The sequence below is a fragment of the Antedon bifida genome, chromosome 2 (genome assembly GCF_963402885.1).
Source record: "Antedon bifida chromosome 2, ecAntBifi1.1, whole genome shotgun sequence".
Taxonomy (NCBI): Eukaryota; Metazoa; Echinodermata; class Crinoidea; order Comatulida; family Antedonidae; genus Antedon; species Antedon bifida.
Window position 1 is genome coordinate 23,327,222 of NC_136227.1, and position 19,868 is coordinate 23,347,089.

At 33.0% G+C, this 19,868-nt stretch overlaps 1 protein-coding gene across 1 annotated transcript; it reads left to right on the forward strand.

The window, feature by feature from the left end:
* The first annotated feature begins 2,237 nt into the window (after positions 1 to 2,237).
* LOC144858659 (vigilin-like) lies at positions 2,238 to 19,860 on the forward strand. The gene is made up of 22 exons (XM_078714756.1): positions 2,238 to 2,383; positions 5,693 to 5,916; positions 6,077 to 6,185; positions 7,837 to 7,952; positions 8,135 to 8,341; positions 8,473 to 8,688; positions 8,810 to 9,016; positions 9,469 to 9,760; positions 10,538 to 10,677; positions 11,228 to 11,446; positions 11,604 to 11,690; positions 12,104 to 12,235; positions 12,743 to 12,961; positions 13,237 to 13,458; positions 13,654 to 13,872; positions 14,009 to 14,150; positions 15,119 to 15,261; positions 15,767 to 15,871; positions 16,563 to 16,697; positions 17,114 to 17,335; positions 17,884 to 18,102; positions 18,596 to 19,860. Exons 2-22 carry the CDS (start codon positions 5,728 to 5,730, stop codon positions 18,824 to 18,826), a joined length of 3,771 nt encoding a protein of 1,256 aa, XP_078570882.1. The 5' UTR covers positions 2,238 to 2,383; positions 5,693 to 5,727; the 3' UTR covers positions 18,827 to 19,860.
* Positions 19,861 to 19,868: the final 8 nt, after the last annotated feature.

Genomic DNA, 19,868 nt, shown 5'->3' on the forward strand with positions numbered 1-19,868 from the left:
CTGCTTTATATTAAATTACATAGAGGTATACAAATAGATACCTCCATGGGCTGCCCATCATCCAGCCGATCCTCATTACAGACTTCGAACATGACAATACAGAAATTATTAAAAAATAATAAAATAATATAGAAAAAATATACGGGCTTCTCTTCTTTTAATTGTTAAAGATATATCCCCCCTTTTTAAATTGTTGTTGTTGAATGCGACTTAATGTCACATATTATAGTTATTCACTTTGACCAAAAACTGGATCGAAAAAAAGTATTTTCCTGAAAAAAATGTAGGCGCGCCTAATTAAAGCAAAAAAATACCTAAATTGTCCGTCTGACAATGGTTTTTGTGAAATAATTATTTTGTTGTTTTCTTTTCTACAGAAGTGAATACGGTAACTTTAAAACTGCAAAATGGCCTATTCAAATTTTAATAATAAAGGTTTTTGGGGGATCGGACAATACATTAAGGAGAAAAGCACAATTGAACATTGAACATTGAATTCAGTCATATGCTATATATATCACATCACCCAAACTGTTACAGTATTTCAACAATCTAGAAAAATGTTTTAAAGGGTGAAGATTCCAATCAATTATATGCTTCCTGTACAATCCACAATCCCAAAAATCTCAGATCAGAGATGCCGCTGCCAATACAAAAAACATCCCGAAAGTTGGCAGCAAAATACAAAATTGATCCATCGTCTTATGCAGATGTAAAGTTATGTAAAAGAAACAATGAAGTGCTGCAAAAACATGGCTTTGTATGGATGGGAGGCACTTTGATGACGTGGCCCAAAAGTTTGTTTCAATTTCTATTAATGAAATTATTGCGATTTGACGATTCTTTGTCATGTAGGACGATGTGATCAATATTTTTTCCCGAACAAAAGTAGGGTTGGGAGGGGTCAGGACCCATGTGACCAAACCCCCTACAGTGGCTGCGCCCTTGAGACATATTAAACGTCAATAGTATACAAAAATGATATATATCATTAAAAAACCTTAACATGCAATGTTTTGTATTTGAATTTGAAAGAGAACTTCAACGTAAATAAATGAAGATCGGTAAGTTATTCGTCATGATTGATTTTTCCCTGAGCTGTTGTGATATGAATTGAATCCTTAATTCAAGATTATGTATTCGTTGAGTGGAAGTATTTATTCGTGTAGTGATGACAGTGTTCCGAGAATGCTTGTTTGCAATTTCTTGCCCGAATACATTGCCGAGCGTTTCATACCACACACTTTTAAACCCTGTGACTCGAGACCCCTACTCAAACACTATCCCCACATACGGGGTGCAGTTTGGGACATGTATAATTATGTCGAGTACAACCACAGCCATTCAGTTCAGTCCACAATTTTTACTGTTCTGTAGTTTGAGAAGAAATTATTTTCACAGAAATGTTACCTTTAAAATAATTCTGTTGACAGAATTTTCTCTTAGAACACAATTTCTTCTCAAACTACACAATTTCTGCCAAGTAAAAATGGTGTGTTTAATATTGTCAATCAAAAGTGTTTATTTAGGTTTATAACAAAAAATCGATTTTAAAACTTGCATTTTTTTCATTTTAAAAATTAATTCAGATAAATGAACAAGCGTATGTTTGGTGCAATCTGATTTATTATATAGTTTGTATTTTATTCGTATTTATAAATACATGGTTCATGATATTAAACCCATCATCGTCATGTTGTTAGATTGGCTTGCTTAAACTATAGACGGCACATTTTTTAAAATTATTTGACGGTATCTGACAAAAAACGGCGGGACAAGCTTTTTCTAAACAAAAACTTTACAGTTGAGATTTAATGTTTGTAGTAGTGGTGTATTTTTTTACATAATCGCACTTACTGATGACTGTATTGTGACATAATTATGCATGTTCCAAACTGCTCCCCGTACTACACGGCACTGCTGCTTTTGCGCACTGCTGTGTTGTTGCAGCACAAAAAACCTTGAGCGAGAACTATTTTATTAACATACTAATTAAATGTGTTTATTATTTGACATTGGTTAACTAAAATCGTTAAATTAATATTTTATAGCATAAATAAAATAAAGTAAGTTTCTTGAAGGAGAAACTAGGAGAAAATCAAACGTCAGTCAGATATAAAATAAAATTAAAGTCCAGAAGTCGCTCAGCGGTTTAATATTAAACAATATTTAGATGTGATACGGTCATTTCCTTTCTACGTGGTACGTATGGTGTACATGTTTCTATTTTGTGCTTAGATATTTTCATTAAAAATAGTTGATTAGGTCTATTAAAGTCTATGTAAACTTTATATTTCGCAGATCAAAATACGGTCACTCTGGAGAACAAAATTGAAAGACTTCAATTATAGGACGGACCTAAACGGAAACAGTCCAAAATTCTGTAAGTATCTCAGCTAACCTAATAAAATTGTCAACGTCAACAACAACGACCGACTGGTGGACTAAACTAACTTTAGGTCTGCCTACTCTACTAACTAGGTAGCTTGACTAGGCCTAGCCTATAATAATATGAAAACTGGGCTGGGTTAGGTTCAGTGTAATACTATTACTAAGTTGCTAGTTGTACTAAATCATGTCTCCGGCCAGAATATGTAATTTTAGGCTAGGATGTACACAATAATTTAGTTAGGCATATGATGATATAGGCCTAGGCCTACTATTAATTATACTTTATAGGTCTTCTAGGCTAGGATTATTTATATATAAATACATTTAAAAGGTTTAATTTATCGCACGACGCAGAGAGAGGCATTATGGATGATGGTAAGAAAAGGCAATAAATAATGGGGGAAAGCAGGTTGTGTTTATGGACCCCCCCTCCTTCCTATCTTGCATTGTGCAACAGCGTTCCTCGCAATATCAAGCTATCTACGATAAACCCTATGAATGTAAATTTGCTTAATCCATAGACATTGTATCTGCTTAATCCTACTCTAAATCAGCCCTAGGGGTGCTACTAAAAAGCAACCAGATACAGTTTATTATAGAAAGGAGTGGTTGTTGCGCCGTTGTTGCAGAAATACTTAATAGGGGGATTTAAATAGGTGTATTAATAGAAACTAAAATTAGTAAGAAGGTTGTATTTAATTTTAATGTCCTTTTTGTTTAGTCCACCAGTCGGTTCTTTAATTGTTTTCTGGGAATTACAGACCTGTAAAATGCATACAGAAATCGATTTGCAGACTGTAAACATCATTATAAGATGATGTAAGTTATAATACAGTATTTGGCTTAATATGGCGGGTTAATACAAACTACAAGTCAGATTTTGATAATTCTTTCTTCATATAATATTGATACAAAATAAAATATAACCCAAACATGCAAATGTACAATTTGGTTGAGAAATATGAACTTTTAATTTTGCATAGTTATCCCTACTAATTGGTTGGACGTAATTTATAATACTAGATGACAAAAATAAACTTCTAAAATCATAATTCAGACAGTAAACATGGTTATGTGAGTATGCGTAGTATACTATAAAAAAGAATTAAAGTCTAATTCCAGAACATTTTCAATTATTGATAAAATCAAATAATTTGGAATAATGTCTGTTACTACCTTTAAACAATGTTTAATTGAATGTTCCTCTACATTTATGCTGATTTTGAAACAAAAGAGTTCATATCCTGTTCCCAATACTGAGTCATTTGATAGTAATCAACCAGACCATATGGTCAGTCTATATTATCAAAACTGTACACTATTTGACCAGAAGTAGGAGATAGCATAATCTAGATGTAATTTAAATTTGTTGTTGATTTGTAATCATCATTGTTTTCACTTTTCTTAGCATCTTCCGATTTGTTAATCTGTTCACTCATTCTCTACTATACAAAAAAGACATACCATACTATAGAATGCTTATAATCCTTGTCTTGAATTAGCTAATCAGAAAGCAAACTCACACACAGCTGTTGTCACTGCTTTGAATAAATAAACACCCCGCCCCCCATGTCATAAATCTCTCCCTCCTCATCCACTTCAAATATAGGGTCAATTATTTTTTTCCTCAGATAAAGGCCCTGCCACATGCATACTCACCCAATTATTGTATTACTAGAACACATTTCTATTTGTAATTTCTTTTTTTTTTGTCTTGTGTGAGTTCTTCTCACGTTTATTTAAATTCTCAGTGATGAATATATTATATACATAAGTACATTTGTGACAATTTGTAATTTCTTAACTATAATTTGTAACCAAGTATTTTGATAATATTGTTAATGTATTAAATTAATATCACTTCTTGATAAATAAAATATGGCAACTTATTATTATCGATCATATCAAGGATCTTAGTTAGAGAGATGGGTGCACTCTGCTCTTGGGGTCTTTCCATCTAAGATATCACCTAATTAGTTAAACCCTACTTCTTAAATTTTGGTGTAATTTGGTGAAAATGGTGCGATCGCCACATTTAAAATAGCTCGGGAATTACAGATCCAATTTTGAAAACCAAGGTATTTTTGTAAAAGGAAGATCTAATGGAATCAAAATATAGTGTGTTTTAAGGTACTCTTGTGTTGGATGAAACTTTAAACAATATTTTGACCTTGAAATTTCCCCTGTGGAATTTGTTGGCCATTATTACGAAATACATATCTCTACGTGTCGACTACAACATATTAAAAAATTGGGGGTTTTCTTTTATATTTTAATTGTAATTGCCATTTGAAGTTGACATAAATTACATGGTATGTCAACTTCCAATGGCAATTGGTAAATAACATTCTTAGATGGTCGGAAATGGCTGGTACTCTCGCACATAAAATTCATGATAAATGTCACCTCTAATTGGCCGGAAATGGCACTCCAATAATATTTTTTCTCCAGTAAACCTGGGTGACATAAAATTGTTTGCGTGTTCTGTGAGTTATACAAAGCAGTGAGGCATCCCCACCCACCTTCCCTTTGAATCCGCCCCTGGATCAGTCCAGAGAGAAACCATGTTCGAGATAAAACGTTCTGCTTTGGGTATTAACATCCACCAATCAAAAAACCAGAATCCAAAATCAATCAACCATGAGCTCTGCCAATCATGGGAAAGTTCAACTTTGATTGGCTTACAATGATGTACCACCAGGTGGATTTTGTAGTTGAGCTATCACAAGAATATTCACAAAATTCGTTAAAAAATGAAATAAATGGACCTTTTTTATGGTACATTTTCTCTAAAAGATTTGAAAAATAAATGCCTGATATTGAGAAAATAATGTTTTTTTAGCAACTTATAAAAAATATTTCTCGGACAAAAAGACTGGGCCGGCGTTCCACGATATTTTGATGATAATTGATAGAATATTGTAACCAAATATTATTCACATGTTTGGTGATTGAATGTTTGAAATAATAAATATTAACGTACAAGGAGTCGAATCATGGCAATTAAATAGCAATGGTAATAACCCTAAGGTATAAACCCATTTAGTAGGTAAAGCCCAGGGGCTAGGCCGCTAATAATATTTTTTCCTCTGAAAAAATAGGGGCTAACTAACTAATTTATCTCACCAAATCTTAATTCAAGCAGATGGTGAAGGTCATGAACTCCTAGTTGCACGTTCGGATTGGATGTTTTAATCACAGTGGTTAGTTTTACCGAGACCATGTTAAGTTCTACTGGCAAACAGTGGTTCTTGGTTGATTTGACTGTGATGGAATTGTTTTTTGTTGTTGTTTATTTCAGTTGGTACTGTACGACTTTCTACCCGACCAACGACTATGAGTATTGAAACAGTGCAACAATCGGGACCAGTTTACATGGATGCTGAGGCATATGAACCACCCATTTACAATGATGCCTTTCCACCATTACAACCAGCCAGTCCAACTGAGAATTGCCAACCTGCGATGCCAACACCTGGGCCTAGCTATTCTAGCATGGCAGTCAAGTCTTCCACTGTTACTCAGGTATTAATACATTTATTTTTAATTGTAAATAAGTTAAGTTTACTACAGCAATGATAACATGCTGTAAAAATAACCTGGTGGTGGTTGTTTTGACTATCATAGTAGTTTTTATATTAAAGGGTTGTCCCAGCAAACATAATGTGTTATTGTTGTCTTTTAGGTATTTCATGTGCCTTTGGAAGAACGAAAATACAAGGAGATGAACCAGGGATTTGGAGAAACTGGTAGTCAGTCCAGTAATATTTGTCAAATGATTATGAACAAAACCGGTAAGTTAACAATACGTGAATAAATGTTCGCCCAAACACTATTTAATATTTCGGCCTATATTGAGATCGAATAATAAACATTCTTCGCATTTTGGTAAGTAATAACAACATTTATTAGCTGGGGTAGCACTAACATTTCATTTTGTTTAGCCATTTGGCGAAAGTCAAAATATTTTTTTTAGTCAAATCAGTTTATCTATAGCCAAAATGGCTAAAGTTCAATTTTTTTATTTAGCCAAATGAATCGGTCATTAGCCAAAATTAAAAATTGTTGAAATATAATGGTAAAAACGTTTTAGTTAATTTATCTATGTCAATAGGTCTATACACTGTACCCTGAACGTTTTTGTAAGGCATTTGGGGAAAGAGAGCCATGCCTAAATCACTGTATATTTGATTTTAAAAAATTGTTGTTGTATTTTATATGATCAAAACAATTGTTCAAATTGTTTTTAATCATACAGCATTCATGCAGTTATCAATTTAATAAGAAACATTTTACAGTTTTCTGAAATCCCCTGAACGCTATGTTATTTTTGTTTTTTACGCTTGGCTGGTGGCTTCCGTACCATGCGAAAATTGTGTCCTAAGACTTTCACGGTCACCCACCGTCACCGCCGCGCAGCGGGTGAATGTTTTTAAATTGGGTATGCTCAAGAGGTGCGAAAGTGCAGTAGCGCAGGCCTAGGCTAGGGGCCTAGGCCTACAAAATTATGTACGACGGTACGTCGTAGGCCTAATATTTCTAGCAAACGAACACTCGTATCGTTGTTGAACGTGCAGATAATATAGGCCAAAGCACAGGGAAAAGGTGTTTCTGTCGGGGGAGAAATTTATATCATCCCGGCTCGATTATTTATTACCCAACAACACAGAAGCCGGCGGCCGGCCTTGCTGTTTATATAGTCCGCAATAAATGCACGTGTGTGTTTAGCTAAATCCCCGTTAGACTCTACCATTTCCCGAATGTTGTTTTGTTTACTCTACTGACGCACTGCACGCACGAGGAAACTTTATTAAGGGTAAAATATGAAACTACATTATTGGAGCCTAAAATGCATAACGCATAAATATTGATTTCGATAAGATCATTCATTGAAGATACTATGTTTTTTTTTTAATCTGAAAAGAGCACCCTTATCGAAAAATAGACAATCCCGGTAAATAGCCGACCGCCGGCTGTCGAGTCGTCGATCGTTTGTGCAGCGCAACACGTGATAGTTTAGGTAGACTCCATCATCCATATGTCGTGTAACGTCTGTCTCTCTGTGCAGTCTACCTCTGCTATCTCCATCATATTGAAATAACAAAGAGACGCCTGGTACAACGAAACAAGTTGACGAAAATGGAGCTTGAAGTAAACAACATGATAACGAACAAAATAAAATGCTTGAAGATCGACAAATGGACCTTTTAGTTGGACTTTATGCTTTCGCCAAAATTATTATTTTATTATCTATTTTATCATATGTCATAGCCAAAATGGCTAAAGTAGCCGTTTTATTTTTCGCCAATCTGGAAACGTTTTCGCCCATGGCGACTTGGCGATCGGCCAGTGCGAGCCCAGATTATTAATAAGTTATTTATTACTGTTTATTGAAAAATAGATAACTGTCAACAGTTAATTGAAAGATCTTTTTTTTACATGAAGGCGCTTCGATAGAAATGAGTTTGGCGAAGGATAGAAGTATGACTATTGTTGTGACTGGTAAATCAGATGCTGTTCGTAAGGCACGCAGAGAACTTATCTCCAAGCTTCAAACACAGGTAAATTAACATTTGCATTTAAGTGTATGTCAGATCTTCCTAAATAAACACCATATATAATAAACTTTATTACTTTATGTATCATGATAGGATTCATCATTTCGACGTGAATAAATTAAAATACAAGTTTCAATTACATATACGAGAAACCATTATTATTGAAATTATTTTTTAAAACGTAGGCAAGTGCACAGTTGAGCATTCCAAAAGACCATCACCGCTACATCATTGGTCGTAATGGTGCTAAACTGAAGGAACTTGAGTTGGCTACAGCTACTAAGATCAATATTCCAAACTCTGATGAAAATGCAGACTACATTAAGATTGTAGGAACGAAGGAAGGCATTGATAAAGCCTGCCATGAAATACAACTTATATCTGATGCACAAGTAAGAAACGCATTCTAACCTTTAATTAATGATTTACAAATAAACACACAACACTGTACAATAAATGCTGCAAAACATATTTATCAAGTTAAATTTACAATTTTGAATTTACTATGCATTTTGTGTTGTAGGCTAAGCTTGCATTTGAAATCCTTCAAATTCCTTGTCATTTTCACCCTTTCATCTGCGGAGCCGACAACAAGAACCTAAAGTTAATGATGGAACAAACTGGCGCTAAGATTAACGTACCTCCTCCAACTATACATAAAGACGAAATTGCTGTGTCTGGAGAGAAAGATGGAGTGAAGGCTGCGGTCAATCAAATCAAATCAATCTATGAAGAAAAGGTACATTTTGTTGATGCTTTAATATAAATAAGATTTTTTTTTGTATTTCTAGGCTGTTTTGTTAAAATATAAAATAGAATGTTTAATCTATTGTATATATAATTTTCCTTGGTACAATTAGAAACGCAAGACCACGACCGTATCCCTTGAAGTACGCAAATCTCAGCATAAGTATGTAATTGGCCCCCGTGGATCCACAATTCAAGAAATTCTAGCCTCCACTGGCGTATCAGTTGAACTACCACCTTCAGATGATACCTCAGAAACCATCACTTTAAGAGGTGAACAAGACAAACTTGGTCCTGCTATCACACAAGTTTATGCAAAGGTTTGTAACCATATTTGTATCTGTATATTATTTGAAGGTTTTCATAGTGAAATCAATATGCTGATATACACCACACACCACACATCTTTCAATCCCTCCTATTGTGAACTTTGCTATTTTTTAGATTTCACACCAATTCCACCCAATTTCACTTATAATCACACTTTCAATCGAAATGTTAGGTTCATTTATATTTTGGAAATAGCTTTCCTTACTTGTGCATTATTCATGATTTCTGCATTAAACTGATTGGAAAAAAAAATTGCGTCTAGAGCAATGCATAGCAAGGGAAATTTTAAAACAATTTTGATTAATTACATTATATTTAATTATGTACACTTGACTATGTTTTGTTTGTCATGATGTTTATATTATTCTAACTGTTAATAGTAATACATGTTTTTTCATGCTTGTTATTACAAGATAAATTAAAATTTAATAATTTTGTATAGGCTAACAGTGTTATAATTGAAGAGGTATATGCACCATCATGGCTTCATCGGTTTATCATTGGACGCAAAGGCAAGAACATCCGTGAAATTACACAGAATCTACCTAAGGTTCACATTGAATTTCAAGATGGCCGTGATGCTATTATTGTGGAGGGCCCACCTGAAGAAGTGGAGCAAGCACGCAAAGCCTTAGATGACATCTCAAAAGATCTCCAATTGCGATTTGACTTTGCCAATGTTGAAATCAGTCAGAAGTTTCACAAGCACATCATTGGAAAGAATGGTGTCAATGGTATGTATAAAGTATAGTCAAGTCAAGTCAAGTCTCATTTATTATCATTTGTTTTAGGAAAAAAACATAGAAATTATGTTTGCTCTGTTGGCGGAGCACAATATCCAACGGACACCACACGAACTCAAAAACAGAAACATTACAAACAAGTGTCTACATCATGTTTAAGGCTCTAATAGATCCTGGAAAGAAACTATTTGTAAATCGTGCCTTATTGGCCTTAATAGAACGAAATCGCCGACCGCTGCGCATCAACTGGAACATACTAGAGGCCGGATGAAATTGATCATCTTTGATAGCCACTGCCTTTTTCAGAAGACGATCCGAAAATATGTTCTCCAAAGGCAGTTGTGCAGATCCAATTATACGCGATGCGGTCTTGACTATTCTATTTAGGTCACGCTTTTCATTTTCGGTAGCGCTACCGAACCATACCGTTAAAGAATACGTTATTACACTCTCTATAACTGACCTATAGAAGGACGACATTATTTCAGAGTTTATACCAAATGATTTAAGTCTACGTAGGAAGTAGATTCTTCTTTGGGCCTTTCTAATAATGTTACGTGTGTTAATATGCCACTTCAGATCATTTGAAATATAAATACCCAAGAATTTAAATTCTTCTACAAACTCAACTGATATACCATTAATAAATATTGGATATTTGACATTAAGTGATTTACGGAAGTCTACAACCAATCAACTGTAATCAAAGTTTGTGTGTGAAAAAGTGTGTTTTTCAGCATGAATAGTTTTGGTGTTTTTTTGTTTCAGTGAATCGTATTAAGAATGCTACTGGTGTTTCTATTCTAATTCCTTCTGATGACAAGCCGAGCAATACAATTAGGATTGAAGGAAGTCCCGAAGGTGTTCAGCAGGCCAAGAAAGAACTGTTAGATATGGCTCATAGAATGGTATGTCCCAACACTTGCTCTACAACAACCTTTATTTTTTATGCAAACAAAAATATGTTAGTGTACAAATAATGTGTGTGATTCTATAATTAATTTCACTAGTGAAATTATTTGTACCATAGCACAAATATAAAAATCATTCAGATTGAATGAAAGGTAGGCCTAGCCTAGGCTACATTTTGATTCAGATTGAAACGTAGGCTAGCCTAGGACTAGTAGGATACCTAATTATTTATTTATATATTTTTATTTTTATGACATCTAAAGATTACCTCTATAGCCTACTGACCACATATTTGATTTGTTTTTTGGTGCTTTTGAGTCTGCGACAGAGCAATAATTGCAATTGGAGATCCCTTTTTGTTGTGAGAGATCGCATGTAATTCCGGTCTTCAACTGGCTTAAACATCCGGTAAAAATTGGAATTCACCGCACTATATGGAGTGATTCATAGGGCACTTCATTTTTATCAAATGACCCACAATCGTCCAAACAAATATGTCTTATATAATATTTTATATACATGTTTTTTGTTGATTTGTTTCCATAGGAAAATGAAAAAAGCAAGGATATCCTGATAGACCATCGTTACCATCGTGCTATCATTGGATCCAAAGGTGAAAATATCAAAGGTGTACGTGATCTGTTCAAAGATGTTCAAATCACATTCCCTAACCCTAATGAAAAGAGTGACATTGTGTCATTGAGAGGACCGAAACAAGACGTTGAAAAATGCTACAAGTACCTGCAACAAATGGTGGCTGATCATGTAAGAACAATTATTTTGTGACAAAAAAATGTGATGTCATATCACTACCATATTTGGGCACATATATATTATAATTACCTTAGTGTTTTAATATGTGTGTATGTGCATGTAATGTTCTAATCAGTGTTTACCAACTTTTGTTTTCAATTTTATTTAGGCTGCAAAGAATTACCGTCTTGATGTTCCGGTTTACAAGAAATTCCACAAGAACATCATTGGTAAAGGTGGAAACACCATTAACAAGGCTAGTTTACTTTGACTTTTATATTTTTCTGTTCTTATCTCATTCTATGATTGTCACATCTTTATTTATCATACGTATTACTGGCAGTCTGGCAGACTCATGTTGTTAGCCTAAACATCAATTTGATGTATTTAACATGTTTTGATATACCCGATCACATGCCCGAGTAACTATTGTCCATAGGCCCTAGGCCCCAGATTCTGTGGTGTGGTGAACCATATCAAAATGTGTTGATTTATCTAAATTTGAGAGCTCTGCAAATGTTGAAGTTTGGCTGTATTTTAAAGAGCACAGATTAGCCCTAAATATGGTTTTGATCTCTCAATTTATCCGACTTTATATTAGTATTGACTTCTTTTATAGTGGTTCAAATGAAGATGTTAAGTTTGAAATATGTGTTTTTGAAATTTTAGATCAAAGAAGAGACTGGAACAAAAATAGAAATTCCAACAGAGAATAGCGATAGTGATATTATAGTGGTTATTGGAACAAAACAGAATGCTGAGAAAGCAAAAGAAATGATCTTAGTTATTCAGAAAGATTTGGTAAGCAAGTGTATTGTGTTTTTACTATTTTGCATCTTCCACATCATCTACTGCTAAAAATAATTTCATATCAATGTAAATATATATATATAAATAAATATGGGTCTTCTGAGTATTTCAATAACAAAACTGTTTAGTCTACCTACTGGTTGTCAACATATGGTAATTATTTTAAAGATTTGCAGCCATGTTGAAATATGGCCCAATCATGTTAGCACACCGGGGAAACCCAGGGACTTTTAGTATATTGTTCCGCACCACATTTGGGAACTATCCTGAAAAATTCAACTTTAGCATATTTATTTCTACCTCAAAGCCTAAATCTCGTGAAATAATAACCTAATAGCATAACATAGCATATTTTGAATACTTGAATTATATAGAGTATAGCCTTATTAATGGGACACCTTAAAAAGAGTGTCCCAAAGAAGGGATTCTACTTTAGATCATTTTCTATGCATGTTTGATGTGTAGATAGATTTAGCAGTTTATTTTTTAATGTGACAGGTGAATATTGTAGAAGAGGATGTTAAGATACCATCTAAGTATCACCAGTCATTGATTGGTGCTAAAGGACGTCTTGTGCGTCAAATCATGGATGATTGTGGTGGAGTTTACATCCATTTTCCCAATGAAGGTTCCGGAAGTGATAAAGTGTCAATCAGAGGACCGAAAGAGGAAGTAGAAAAAGCCAAGGATCATCTCTTGGAACTTGCTAGTGACATGGTAAGGGGATTCATTTTGTCCTTTGTAATACTTTCATTGCTACAGAGGGTACTAATAACCAACCAATGTCTAAAAATTGTGCGCCCTGCCACACGATATACACAATAGTATTAATTGTGTTGTATTTTTTCATATCTAGGGGGTATATGGTTATACATGTTACCACATTACACAAAAAAAAAATGCCTCCTCCGAATAAACGCCTCCCTCCCTGAACAGTAAACTGAGGCGTTTATTCAAGTAAATATGGTAATAAAGTTGTGTTTTATATGCAGGAGGAATCCAGTTTTACTGCTGAGGTACAAGCAAAACCAGAGTTTCACAAATTTTTGATTGGACGTGGCGGTGTAAATATCCGTAGTGTTCGCGAAGAAACTGGTGCAAGAATCGCATTCCCATCTCCCAAGGACGAAGACCAGCAAACTATTCAATTGATCGGTAAGAAGGATGCCGTAAAGAAAGCTAAGGAAAAGTTGGATATGCTGATCAAAGACTTGGTAAGCAATTGGTAATTTATAAATGTGGAACTGTTCTGTTGACATTGACCTCAAAAACAGAAAAACTTAGTTTTTTGTTGTTTTTATGTTGTCATTGTGTTAACATTCAACTCTTTTGTATGATTGGTTTTTTTTGTGTAATTATTGCATTTGTAAAGAATGGCTAATTATTTTTTACTGATTTTCTATTTTTAGGAAAACATCGTGGAAGGTGAAATTGCTGTAGACCCTAAATATCATCGACACTTTGTAGCACGACGTGGACAAATTCTGCGTGAGATTGGAGATGAGTATGGAAATGTTCAAATCAGCTTTCCACGTAATGGTTCAAAAAGCGACAAAGTGAGCATCAAGGGGTCAAAAGACTGCGTTGAAGGGGCAAAACTGCGCATCCAGAAAATCGTTGAAGAATTGGTAAGAAAAGAATAATAATATATATCTATATTATATTATAAAGTTTGTTTTAATACAAAATAATGATATGAGATCTAATTTCATATTGAAAAAAAGAAGCAGTGGTGTCATTAATCCTATTTTGTTTTATCTATAGGAATCGCAAGTTACCATAGAGTGCATCATTGCTCAGAGATACCACCGTACTGTCATGGGATCCAAGGGTTCCAGAGTACAAGCAGTTACTGCAAAATATGAAGTAGGCATCAAATTCCCAGATCGCATCCAAAATCCTGAAAGTAAGATCACAGAATTAATTATCAAACATAAAATCTATATTTTAAAAATGTTACCATATTATGTTATTCTATCTCCTGCTTTTCTAAACTACTTACTCCCTCATTCTAACAAAAAGGTGCTTTTTTTTGATAATTCTGTGCCATATTCTCTACATTACAACACAGAGGTTATTATAAATTTAATTGGTGACCGTCCATATTCGACGGGTAAACCTCTAATACACATTGTCCACTATCAACTATGACATTTAACAAACTAGATAATTCTCTTATTGATAATCACAAATTTATGTTGAGATTTAATGACATGTTTGTCATTGCTTTGAGATTTTAATAATACTTTTGTATACACATAAAGATGTATTGTCCCCCAAGAACATACACAAAATTAATTAAAAAAAGATGTTGAAAAGCCATTTTTCAGTTTTAATAAAGTTATTCACTTCTGTAGAAAAAAAATCTAAAAAAACGTTTTCACTTATAAAAACCCAAAATAAATGGTTAAGTTCAACCAGGGAAGAGTGTAAATTTCGCTTCCCTGGTTCAACCAAAAAGTCATTGACTTTCAGTTTTTTCAGGTAAATAACTTTTTTTTGGATCCAATTTAACTATTAATAATAAATATTATGTGACATTAAAATGGCATATTCAACAAAAATATTAAAAAAATGTTCAGAGGAACAATATATCTTTGTGGCCTTTTCAATTTAACCAACTCATACTCGGATACAAACTGAAGTTTAATTTTAGTACTTTCAACATTTTCAAAATGCATATTCAATATTAAAGTGTGATCTACCCAAATGTGGTAGTGATATGCCCAAATATGGTAGTGATATGACATCATCATATCCATATATGGGCACATCACATTTTTTTGTCACATAAAGTTTGATAGTGTAGACAGAGTTTTAGTGATATCAGATGTTATTGCAATCAATAACATAGCTCATTGTTGATTGTTTTAGCAAATGGTTCAACAACTGAAGAACCACAGGTGAATGGAGATGCTAGTAGTGAAACAAGTGAGGAAGACAAACCTAAAAAGAGTGACATCATCTTCATTACTGGAACAAAAGAGAATTGTGAAAGTGCAAAAGATGCACTACTGGTAAGAACTAGTTGTTTTTCAATACATAATATTTTCTAAGAAATTTGATCCACTGAACAATTATGTATTGATAAGAATTTCTTTTTTATGATGCAATATATATTTAAATATAACTGTTACAATTTACATTTCAGTCAATACATTATATAGTTTCAAATAATTATGGTTGGATAAAAAAGATATAACATTAGTTAGGAGGTATATAGATATTTTAACTTATAAAACTAAAAGTATCACTCTAAAAATGTATTGTCCCCTTTGAATAGGCCATTTTGCATTTGTAATAAAGTTATTCACTTCCGTAGAAAAAAAAATGAACAAAAATAATGATAAAAGACAAAATAAATGGTTAAAAACTCTAACAGACAATTTGACTATTTCTTGCTTTAAAATACAGTTTTTCAGGTAAATAATTCACATTGAATACATCCATGTTAATTGTTCCTGTAATGATTACTTGATTGAATTATAATGATTGACAAAAACAACTATTGTTGTATTGTAGGCTCTTGTTCCCATTGTTGAAGAGGTTGATGTGCCATATGATTACCATCGATTCATCATTGGACAGAAAGGAAGCGGTGTGAAACGAATGATGCAACAATTTGATGTAAGACATTTACATTTATACAATCAAATGATTCCAAAAAGTAAAAATTGTCTGTAAAACATTAAGTTGATAATGTAAAACGTACAACTTTAGTTCACTGCATCCTACATTTAAAAAAATTAAATTTGTAATATTACTCCCATCGATGTTCAGTTGCATTAAGCTTTTAAATTAAAGTTGAAAATTAATAACGATGAAGATGATAATCTAGTCAGATCGCTGATATTTACACATTTTTAGGTGATCTTTCTTGGTTAGGACATGTTTAGTGAGGTGTTGCAACCCAAAGTCGGCCATGCTCAGCCGAGCCTGAAAAGTTCGGGTTCTGGGTGTGGAAAGCAAGAATTATCAGCCCGTACATATTTGTTCACAAACTGTGTTGACATAATTTTTTTAACCATTCCATTGATCATTTTTAACAATCATATCATTTCGACTTCAATGATTGCATTTATTTTTTCCCCTTTTCCTGTAAAACTTGTTATCTAGTTAACTCAACAACGCCACACAACGCCACTCAGACTTAACATAGTTAATAGTAATCATTAACTCTGTTAACACAATGGATGTTTTATTTATATATTTTGTCAAAGTTTACATATGAAAAATAATGACAAAGTTCTGTTGAGTGTTTTTTAATTTATTGAAATGTTTTTTGTTTCTTCTAAATATTAATTTATGTTTGCTGCAGGTCAATATTGCTATACCTCCTGCCAATCAACAATGTAACATAGTAAAAGTGACTGGCCCTCCAAAGAATGTAGAAGAAGCTAAACAAGCACTCATTGATCGTGTTAAGGAACTTGATGAAGAAAAAGAAGACAGAGTAAGTACATTGTTATTTCAGTGTACTGTCTTTAAACCATCAAAATCATCATTTCTTCAAATAGACATAAGAATGTTACCTGAAACAAAACAAGAAACTTTAGACATAACATTCAGTTGCAGTATACACTTCTCTGTCAAATTAATTTATATTATTAGGGAACAGTTTTACTGCGTTGGTTTAAAATAATATGTAATTTAGTACCTCCTGTAAAGCTCTGTCTACACTATCAAACTTGATGTGACAAAAAAACTTGGTGTAACCATATATGGACCAATGATGTCATATCACTACCATATTTGGGTACATCACACTTTTATGTGTGATAGTGTAGACAGCGCTTTAGTTACTTTGCTTTACTTTTAATTGCCAAACTGTATATGAAGAAGATTTATAAAATAAAAATAATTTATTAGATGTTGAGAAACTTTGAAGTGACTGTGAATGTTGATCCAAAACATCATCCTAAGATCATTGGACGCAGAGGAGCCGTTATCACTAAAATTAGACAAGATCATGACGTCAACATTCAGTTCCCAGAACGAGATGATACAGAACAAGACTGCATTAAAATTACTGGATATGAATCGAAAGCAAATGCAGCTAAAGATGCTATTCTTGAACTTGTCCAAGAATTGGTAAGCCACGTTGTTTAAAATATTTAAAAAAATATTTTTCAAAAGTATGCCATTTTAATGCCACAAAATAGTTACTCACTTTGACCAAAAATTGGATGGAAACAAAATTATTTACCTGAAAAAAGTTAAAGCAAAATATTGTCCAATGAGTTTTTGATTGAGTTTACATTTAAAACCATACCTTCTTGAATGAGTACCCTGGTTCAACTGTTTCCTCATTGATCATGCAATTCATGTCTAAAATGAATGCTTGTAGGTGGAAGGATTACACAGCAGTTCTATACATGTGTAGGTATATGAATGTATAAAATTATGAATCCGGCTAAGTCAGGGAGGTGGTACCCTTTTTTAATGGGGAGCTTAAGTGTGATCATTTTAAATAGTACTCTAAAACTCATTGTTAAGTTAAATAAAAGGAACATTGCCTTTTATCTAAATATACAGTAATACAAATATTCTTATAATAGAGTAATTTAATAAAGTAATGGAAATATTTAATGACTAAAAATCAATGTTTATTTAATTTCTATTTCTTTTTTATTTAATAGGAAGATCAGGTGACCATTGAGGTAAAGATTGATCATCGTATTCACAGTCGTCTTATTGGAGGAAGGGGACGTGCAATACGCAAGGTGATGGACGACTACAAAGTTGACATTCGCTTTCCACGTAACACCGATCCTGATCCAGACATCGTCACTGTCACTGGAATGGAGGATGATGTTTATGACTGCAAAGATGAATTGCAGAATAGAGAAGAAGAATATGTAAGTATATCTTTTTCTATTTAATATCATTAATATCATTTTAGAAAATGTTATAATAATAATAATTTGTTGCCCTTGCAGCCTTTAATTTGTTCAATATAATCAGAATTTATTTTCCGTACGCTACTGTATTGCATTTATTAAAATAAAAAAATGTATATGTTCTATATAAATATGTTTACACAACTATATTCATTAATTTTATAAATCAAAAGGCAAATTACTGAAAAATGACAATGCTGTGGGTATCAGTGGCTGGATCTCAATGGAGACACAAAATAACAAACAAAAAGCAGAATCAAAATGATAAAGTAAAACAACCAGAAAAATTAGCAGAGCTTTCGGGCAACACTAGCCCTTCATCATCATTAATTTTATATCATATATATAATATATAATATGAATAAGAATAATATCAATGGATTTATAATTATTATATTATAATCTGTTCACAATTCAGTGAGAGTTTTAATTTAAGATTTTTGTATTGCAGCTACAAGATATTAACGATTCTGAGATGATGTCTCAGTATACACAAGCTCCGAGTCGTAAAGAGAAGCAACACAATAAGAGCGAACCGCCAAATGCTGGGTATATTGTGACAGGAGCTCCATGGAATCAAGCACCTCCAAACACCCAAGATACAGAAGCTTTTCCATCCATTGGAGCTGCATCTGTACCAACTCCCAGACATGCTCACTGGGGACCAACCAAGAAACATTAAGAAATTCAACAATTTGTTTTTCTTGTAAACTGGTTTTATGTTTCATGAATGCTATTTTAACTTGAATTGTCGATAAAAAAAAAAGGTACTATTGATCGACAGATTTTATGTATGAAAATGTAAGCAATATAAAATTTACAAAATCGTGGATGTTTTATTAAATGTGTCAGTACCTCCACCAACCAGTTGATTTCCTTTAACAATGATTACAAATGACACATTAATTCCTGGAAAATTTCAGAACATTACATTTCTGTATAGTTACTAATATATTTGGAGAAAATTCGATATAGAAAGTTGGGTTTGACACAGTTTGTTGGAAATGAATGTGGCCAGCAGTGATTGCTAGCCAATTGGAATTGATGTGTTAATGTCATCATCAGACAACTCAAATTAACTTGAAGCTCACTTAACTCAGTGCCTTGTAAATCTTGTGGTAGGATTAATCTAATGTATTCATGTACTTAATGGCTGACTGGGTTCAAATAGGCATACCTTTTCAAGCTGTGTATTCAACAGCATACATCCCTATTAACATATGCATCTCCCGTTTAAATTGATAAATAAGGGGGTTAGATAAAATGTCCATGCATCCAATAATAATGTGCTTCCAAATGTTGAAATCTATTCGTTGTTTTCAAAGGGTAAAAAATAATATATATAAAAAAAATATAAAAAAAAAGAGAAAACAATTGAATCTTAATTTCAATAAGTTATTTTTATTTGATTTTTTTTCGTTGGTTCTTTTTTTCTTTCAAATTTTTGAGTGGTATTAAAATAATGCCGATAGTCTTACGATATGTACTCTTTTACAAAATTGGTAATTGATACATATCCCCAACTCATTCCTAAATTCTGTTTCTTTTTCTGTTTAGTTTAAGGAAAAATAAATAAATACCGATATAAACTGCATTCAATGATTTTAAATCATGCCAGTGGTCTGCTATGGTTTTTTTTCATCTTTAAGAATTCCAATTGTTAAAAAAATCATACAATTGAAGTATTCGGTAATAAATATTATATAGCATACAGAAGATTGTCT